The sequence below is a fragment of the Punctularia strigosozonata genome, assembly GCF_000264995.1.
Source record: "Punctularia strigosozonata HHB-11173 SS5 unplaced genomic scaffold PUNSTscaffold_5, whole genome shotgun sequence".
Classification (NCBI taxonomy): domain Eukaryota; kingdom Fungi; phylum Basidiomycota; class Agaricomycetes; order Corticiales; family Punctulariaceae; genus Punctularia; species Punctularia strigosozonata.
The window spans coordinates 1165666-1173024 of record NW_006767437.1 but is presented as its reverse complement, the minus strand read 5'-3'; the positions used below and the strand labels follow the sequence as shown (position 1 = coordinate 1173024).

The window sequence follows — 7359 nt, the reverse complement described above, 5'->3', positions numbered from 1 at the left end:
TCGAAAATTGCTGATGTTGTACAGGTATTACGCGGCGCCCACGATGCACCACGCCATCCTGTCCGCGCAACCTTCCGATATCGTCCCCTCGAAAGACACGCGGATTCGCATGATCTGCAATGCTGCGGGCGGGCTTCTCCCCGCGCTCGCTATACAGCTCAAGGAAACGTTCAACGGCGCTGTCGTTCTTCCATCATACGGAATGACGGGTACGCCAGTTTATTTATTTTTGTTTTGTAACGTCCTCTAATCCCCGCGTGCAGAATGCATGCCCATCGCGTCCCCGCCAACGACGTACCAGCTCGATCGTCCAGGGTGCTCCGGCATCGCATGTGGACCTTACATGTCCATACGTGATCCTTTCAACCTCGAGCGCGAACTTCCGCGAGGTGCATATGGAGCGGTGTGCGTACGCGGCCTTCCAACGTTCGATGGTTACGAGAAGAACAGGGACGCTCCCCTTGACACTTCGGCGTTCTCTAGCGAGGGTTGGTTCGATGGAGGCGATATGGGCACCATGGACGAGGATGGCTACCTCTTCATCTCGGGTCGCTCGAAGGAGATCATCAACAAGGGCGGCGAGGTTATCTCTCCGTTCGAAATCGAAGAGGCCGTCACCAACGTCGCCAAACACCGCGTCAAGAACACCCTCGCGTTCTCTGTCGAGCACGACGTGCTTCAGGAGACCATCGGTCTTGTGATCGTTCCCGTCCCCGATCATCCTCGTATCGGCCTCGCGGAGCTCCTGGATTTGCTCCGCGATACGCTCCATCCGTCCAAGTGGCCCTTCGCCATCGTCTACATGGAAGACCTTCCGAAGAACAACGCGGGCAAGCCGTTGCGTATCAAGCTCGCACCGCGCCTGGGCATCGGGCGCCTGCACGATGGTGTACCTGCCCTGCATCGCCATTTCTCCGCGTCGGTTCCCGACAAGAACTCTGCTCTCACCGAGCCTATTCCATGCCAGCGAGTGACCGTCGACCTCCAGCTGATCGAACGGGCCGTCAACGAGATCATCGGCGTCGACGAAGTCGCCGTCCGCATCCAATCCGACCATTTGCTCGAGGCTTTCGTGTCCGTCGACCCGGAGTCGGATTTGACTGCCTCCAGCATCAAAATGGTGCTACTCGCTAGTTTGCCCGGATACTGCATCCCCGAGCCCCTCTACGTTTTCAAGAAGCCGCTCGCGAAGGCCGGTGGCGCGGTGGACTTCGTCTCCATGGAGCAAGAGATCAACTCCCAGAACGCGTCCGCCATGTCTCCCAACGCGCTCCTGATCCGTGATATAGTGGCGGACTTGCTTAGCAAGGACGCGGCTACCATCGCGGGTGATTCCGACTTCTTCCTCATCGGAGGCAACTCGCTGCTGCTGGGTCGGTTGGCGTATCAGATTCGCAAGGACACGGGTAACAGCCTCAAGGTGTCCGATCTATTTACCAACAGCACCATCAACGGCATCGCCTCGCTCCTCGTGATCGATGAACCGACGTCCAACACCCTCGAGGAGGACACGGAGAAGTACCCTGAAAGCATATCCGAATACGACGTACCTGACCTGGAATACGGAGGCGCGGAATACAAGGATCGTCATCGCGGCCAAAATCATCCCATATCTCTTATCGTCCAGGCCATCCCCTCGCTGTTCTTCTATCCGCTGAAGGCCGCCTGGGCGTGGACGATGATCCTCTACGTCCTGTCGCTGGTTGTCGAAGTCATCTCCAACAATTACTGGGAGAGGGTTGGTTCACTGCTTGCCGCCATCGTCGCTGCGCGTTTATCCTCGCGTATCGTGTCGCCCATCGCCGCCATCCTCTTCAAGTGGATCGTGATCGGAAAGTACCGAGTGCGTAGCTTCATCCTTGTGCGTTTTCGTGGAATTAACCCTCTTCGTTTTCGCAGCCCGGTCGTTATCGCATGTGGAGCGCGTATCACCTCAGGTGGTGGATCGTCAATCAATTCCTCCGGTCTGCAGGTCGCGGCGTCTTCGCGATGCATCCGTCTTTGGAGTTGCTCTACTTCCGGCTGCTCGGCGCCAAGATCGGCAGGAACGTTAAGATCCACAACAGCGCGAAGCTCAGCGAGTTCGATCTCATCCATATCGGTGACGACGCTTGCATCGACCGCGCGCTGATACGCGGATTTTGTGTGGAACGCGATGGCTATATGCGTTTGGACTTCGTGACGATCGGACGGCGGGCCGTCATCAACACATATACCCAGATTTCGCCTGGCGCGGACATAGCGGACGACGCCGTCTACGGCCCTCACTCATCGTCCCACGAACCCCCGCTCTCCGCCTCTCATGCGGTCTCGAACCGCAATCTTCACCCCCAGCCCCACACGCTCCTCAAGATCCTTGTCGGATGGCCGCTAATCTTTGTGGTGACATTCCTGTCCTACGTTCCTTGGTTCGCGATCCTGTGCGTCATGATCTTGACGACGGACCTCGCGGTCCACGGCTTGCATCCTGTGGAGAGCGTCATCGAATGGTTCGCGACTCCAAGGCGGATCCTTTGGCACGTGGTGGCCCGTGTGGTTAGGGTCGTCTTAGCTCCAATCATCCAGATGATTTTAGGCATCGCACTCAAGCGGATCATGGGCATGACGACTGAGCATTCGGTCGAACACACTACGCAGTGGATCTTGCTGCGCAGGTACATCAACTCGTCGTTGCTCTCTCAGTATACGCTCAAGCACGCATTCGACGTCTTTGGCACCCACTACGAAGCGACTTCCATGGTTTTCCGGGCCATGGGCGCGAAGGTCGGGAAGCGCGTCTACTGGCCAGGCAGCGGCGTCTACTGCCCAGACCCCGAACTGCTCGAGATCGGTGACGACGTCGTTTTCGGCTCGCGCTCCGAGTTGTTCACCACGGACGCCGAAGGCACGGGCAAGATCACCGTCGGGGCCGGAGCCATGATCGCGGATCGTGTGGTCCTGCTTTCGTACACCTCTGTCGGGCGCAAAACGGTCATGGGTTCGGGCAGCCTTGGTGCACGCGGAGGTGTCTACCCTGATGGATCGACGTGGATGGGCAGCGAGAATGGCGAGGCTGTTTGTTTTGCCAAGGGGAAGGTGGAGGAGGATGAAGATACGATCACACCGTTCGGCCGGGCGTTCTACAAGCGCCAGGCCGAGTTCTTCGTCTTCCCGTATTGGCTCTTGGTCATCATCAACATCCTCGTCTCCTCTTTGTCCGCCGCGTTTTGGTCGGTGCCGGCCATCGCTGCGGCGCAGATCATGATCCTCTTCCGCCGACACGCTCCCAACCTCCACCTTTTTTACCCTCACACGTACAACATCGCCATTCTTTTCGGCCTCATTTCCATGATCTTCGTCGTCATCCTATTCATCCAAACCGTGGTTGCTATGGCTTGGGTCATTGCCACCAAGTGGATCGTTATCGGCCGGCGTCGCGTGGGCCCTTGCGAATGGGACAAGAGTTCGTACTGTCAGCGTTGGCAGCTTCACCTGACGCTCAGCCGCGTGCTCAGCCGCGGCCACGGAAATGGCGGCGTGCTCGCTTCCTTGGCCGGTTCCGCCTACATCGTCTGGTACTACCGGGCGCTCGGAGCTGTCATCGGCAAGAACTGCTCGATTTGGGCCGGTGGCAAGGTCGGCCTCATGACCGAACCCGACTTGATGGAGCTTGGCGACAACGTCGCTCTCGACGATTGCTCGGTCGTCGCCCATATCAACTCCCGAGGCAAGTTCGCTCTCAATGCGTTGAAGATTGGCAATGGGTGAGTTCTCTTCTTGATGCTTTGGCTGCACGTCGTCTTATATCCATCGATAGATGTGCCCTTCGCGCTGGTAGTCGTCTACTCTCGGGCGCTAGCATGTGCGATTATTCCATGCTCATGGAGCACAGTCTCCTCACTTCGGGCGAGATCGCCGAAGAGAACACCGTCTACGTCGGGTGGCCGGCGAGCCCCATGGGTAGCACCGGTATCCGCTTGCCCAAGGGCCTCGTCTCCGACCACTCCCCACCAAAATCCGGGAATATGCGCCTCGTATGCCCCATCTGCTCCCGCTTCCCAAAGAACATCGTAACCACCCGCTGTGGACATTGTTTCTGCTGCTCGTATGTCTCTTCTCCGTCTTTCGCATACTCCGATATTCAACGTCCTTCACAGATGCATCACCAAATCATTAAACCACAGTCGGCGGTGCCCGGTCTGCATGGCTTCGGCCACTGCCTCCCAACTCATCAAAATACACCCCTTCTTCATCAACCCCCGCGCTACCGCAAGGAGCTCGCGGACGGCCGTCGACTCGCGCCCTCATTCACCGAAATCGAGAGACCGCAAATCCGGTTGAGATCGTTTTAGACATTTTCTTTGAGCTGGAGGGGATGATCATTGTGTGTAATCCGGTAATCGCCCGTCATGGCTTCGCTGTTTCTTTGTTTTGCTAGCTCGAGCGCAAAAGCCGAGTTGGGCCCCGTAGACTTCAGAGAAGTGTAGATTAGTATATAAATTAGACTTAAATCTGTATAATGGCCGTCATATTCATATCCTCAATTGCTCAATTTATTCAGATCAGAAGCGAAGTGATCAGGCGCGCGAGTGGGGCGCATATCATCAAGTCGATACAGTCGGTCTTGTTGCCATCGGCTTCTGCGTACATTCTATCGACCGTTTTCGGTGCTCGGATATGATGGATACCATAGCCCCTCGTTCCAATCACAGGCGTACTCATATTATGCGAGCGTACGCACACATACTGTACAAACACTTTGCTGAGAACTATTCCGCGTCCATTCGTTATTCCTCTGCTACGCCTGGGTGCCTACTCGAACTCGGGCGTGTCGTACGTGCCCTCCGGATCTGCACCAAAACGGCAGGGGGGCGACCGGACATTCCAATCAGCGTCGGAAAACGCATCCACAAGACGGGTAAACAAACACACTTACCTTGGCTCGTTTTCAAGATATAGTCCCTGTCCTTCTGCGCCAGGTGCAGCACGTAGCTCACCCCCTCGTGCGCGTCCACGGCCACCTTCGGGTTCACCCTCGCCCCGCCCCGGATCGCCGCCGCCGCGACATGGTATCTCGACGTGTGGTTACACAGCATCATCTGTCCCATCCCCGTTTCAGCCACCTGCTCTCCACTCTCCATCCACACACCGCAACGGAAGGCGCACTCACGTCGAACGGACTCGTCGTCGTCCCTTCCTCCCGGTACCCCTCCACGCTCACCCTCTCCAGCCTGCTCCTCCCGAACAGCAAGCCCTTCAGCTCGACCGGGTACCCGTGATAGTTGAAATGTACGTTCCTATCCGGCGTGAACATGGCGTCAAAGTCGGCGTCGGTCATCGCGTGCGGGTGCGAGCCCTGCGGACCGAGGATCATCAGGTCCGTCACGTTGCACACCCGGACGCGCAGCGCGGGCGCGACCGTGCGGAGCAGCGCCGCGGCAGCGACGACCTCGAACGTCATCTCGACGCCGATCCCGACGAGCACGCTGGTTTCGAAAAAGGATCAGCGGGAGAAATGGAAATAAAAGACGGAGTCCGAACTCACACGTCTGGATCGACGCCCTCGTCCGTGCTCGCAAACTTCCACACGGACGCGCCGGCGATGCAATGCTACGATCGATCACCGTCAGCAACCATACTCCCAAGCAAGGAAAAGGGAAGGTGGTTACCTTATCCGCTTCCTCCGGGCTGAGCCACACCGGCGTCGGCTGCTTGCTGCCCACCATCAGGTTCACGTAGTTCTTCGCCCTCAGACAATGCGACATCGTGCTCAAAAAGCAGTTCGCGTCTGATGATGAACGGAAGTCGTGAGCGTGGCGTGATCAGGTTTGGAAACGAAGGGAGGACGACGTTACCGGGAGGGAGGTAGACCCGCATCCACTGCGGCTTGAGGTTGAGCACGGCGCCGATGAAGGACGGGTTCTGGTGCGAGAACCCGTTGTGCTCCTGCCTGGCCCAGGTGCTGGTCTCGAGGTAGTTGAGCGAACCGATGTCCCCGTGCCACTTGGTCTCGCGCGCCTGAAGTGACACAGCAACGTCAGCGTCCGAAGAAAGGACGGGGAGGTAAGGTTTGAAGCGCGCACCATCTTGTTGAACTTGGCGTACTGCACCATCTGTTGAACGCGCCCTCGGCCGGTCAGCTTCCCGTCCTTATCGAAAACGATCGGGGAACATACCATGGTATGCACGATCCCCAGAAAGCTCTCATAACTCGGGAACAAGCCCGTCCTACCCGTGAGCGTATATCCCTGCAACATGCCCTGACACACGTGCTCGCTCAATATTTCGATCACTCTCCCGCCTTGGGCCCGGCTCTTCTCGTCCCACTGCATATTCCGGCCCGTCACCTCGAACACCGCATCGAGCTTGTTCGACTCGAGCTCGTCCGGCGAAAAGATCCTGAACGATGCCGGGTTGGTTTCGATCACGGCGCGCAGGAGCCGCCCCACCGCCTGCATGCAGCTCGCCTGTTCCCCCTTCTCCTTCGCAATGGCGAACTCGCGCCAGTCGGGGACGTCGAGCGGTCGGTAGGCCTTGTACGCCTCCGCGCGCTGGCCGAGCCTCTTCTCCTTCTCTTGTGGGATTATGCTCAGGATCTCGTCGACGGGCGCGCCGCCCGCCGTGAACAGCTCCTCCGTCTTGTACGACCGCAGCCACGCCTGCAGGGCCTCGAGCTGCTTTCGATCCTTGTTGGCGGCCGGAAGCGGGACCTGGTGCGCGTGGAACGAGCCCTCGATGATCTTCCCGTCGAACTCCTTCGGCCCGCCCCATCCCTGCGAACCTCATCAGACATCTTGACCCTTGTTTTTTTATACTACGATTCACAAGAGATCACAGAGCGGAATTCACCTTGGGCGTGCGCATGATGAGCACCGGCCAGCGCGGCTTGACGATCGGCCTCCCCTCTCTCGCCGCCTTCTGTATCTTCCCGATCTCACCCACCGCCCACTCCAAGCTCGCCGCCAGATCGCGATCGATCTCGCCCAGGTCCTCCACGAACCGGACCCGATATCCGTACCCGGCGAAGAGCGCAACGAGCTCGCGGTCGTCCATCGTCCCGTACACCGTCCGCTCGCTGATCTTGAACCCGTTCACGTGCACGATCGGGAGCACCGCGCCCGACTCTTTCGGGTCGAGGTACTTGGCGGCGTGCCAGGCCGCGGCGGTCGGCCCGGTCTCGGCCTCGCCGTCGCCGACGACGCAGACGGCGAGCAGGTCGGGCTTGTCCATGACGGCGCCGAAGGCGACGGAGAGGGCGTACCCGAGCTCGCCGCCTTCGTGGATCGCGCCGGGGGTTTCGGCGTTGACGTGCGAGGGGAAGCCGCCCGGGCAGGAGAAGCGGGAGACGAGGGAGTGCAGGCCGGACGTGGTTCGTGGGTA

General features: G+C 58.8%; 2 protein-coding genes across 2 annotated transcripts in view; one reads left to right on the top strand and one right to left on the bottom strand.

Moving 5' to 3' along the window:
- PUNSTDRAFT_113141 (acetyl-CoA synthetase-like protein) overlaps positions 1 to 4156 on the top strand; it is a gene marked incomplete at both ends in the record, with an annotated part of 5807 nt that extends 1651 nt beyond the window's left edge. The window contains 4 exons of the mRNA XM_007382976.1: positions 264 to 1843; positions 1900 to 3743; positions 3797 to 3939; positions 4137 to 4156. Coding sequence (XP_007383038.1) covers positions 264 to 1843; positions 1900 to 3743; positions 3797 to 3939; positions 4137 to 4156 — 3587 coding nt within the window. The remainder of the gene's footprint in view (positions 1 to 263; positions 1844 to 1899; positions 3744 to 3796; positions 3940 to 4136) is intronic.
- A 525-nt stretch (positions 4157 to 4681) lies between these two features.
- PUNSTDRAFT_86220 (phosphoketolase) overlaps positions 4682 to 7359 on the bottom strand; it is a gene marked incomplete at its 5' end in the record, with an annotated part of 3963 nt that continues 1285 nt past the window's right edge. The window contains 9 exons of the mRNA XM_007382975.1: positions 4682 to 4829; positions 4916 to 5076; positions 5148 to 5465; positions 5525 to 5589; positions 5649 to 5767; positions 5835 to 5997; positions 6063 to 6092; positions 6156 to 6752; positions 6829 to 7017. Of these exons, the coding sequence (XP_007383037.1) occupies positions 4792 to 4829; positions 4916 to 5076; positions 5148 to 5465; positions 5525 to 5589; positions 5649 to 5767; positions 5835 to 5997; positions 6063 to 6092; positions 6156 to 6752; positions 6829 to 7017 (1680 nt within the window). The 3' untranslated portion in view covers positions 4682 to 4791. The remainder of the gene's footprint in view (positions 4830 to 4915; positions 5077 to 5147; positions 5466 to 5524; positions 5590 to 5648; positions 5768 to 5834; positions 5998 to 6062; positions 6093 to 6155; positions 6753 to 6828; positions 7018 to 7359) is intronic.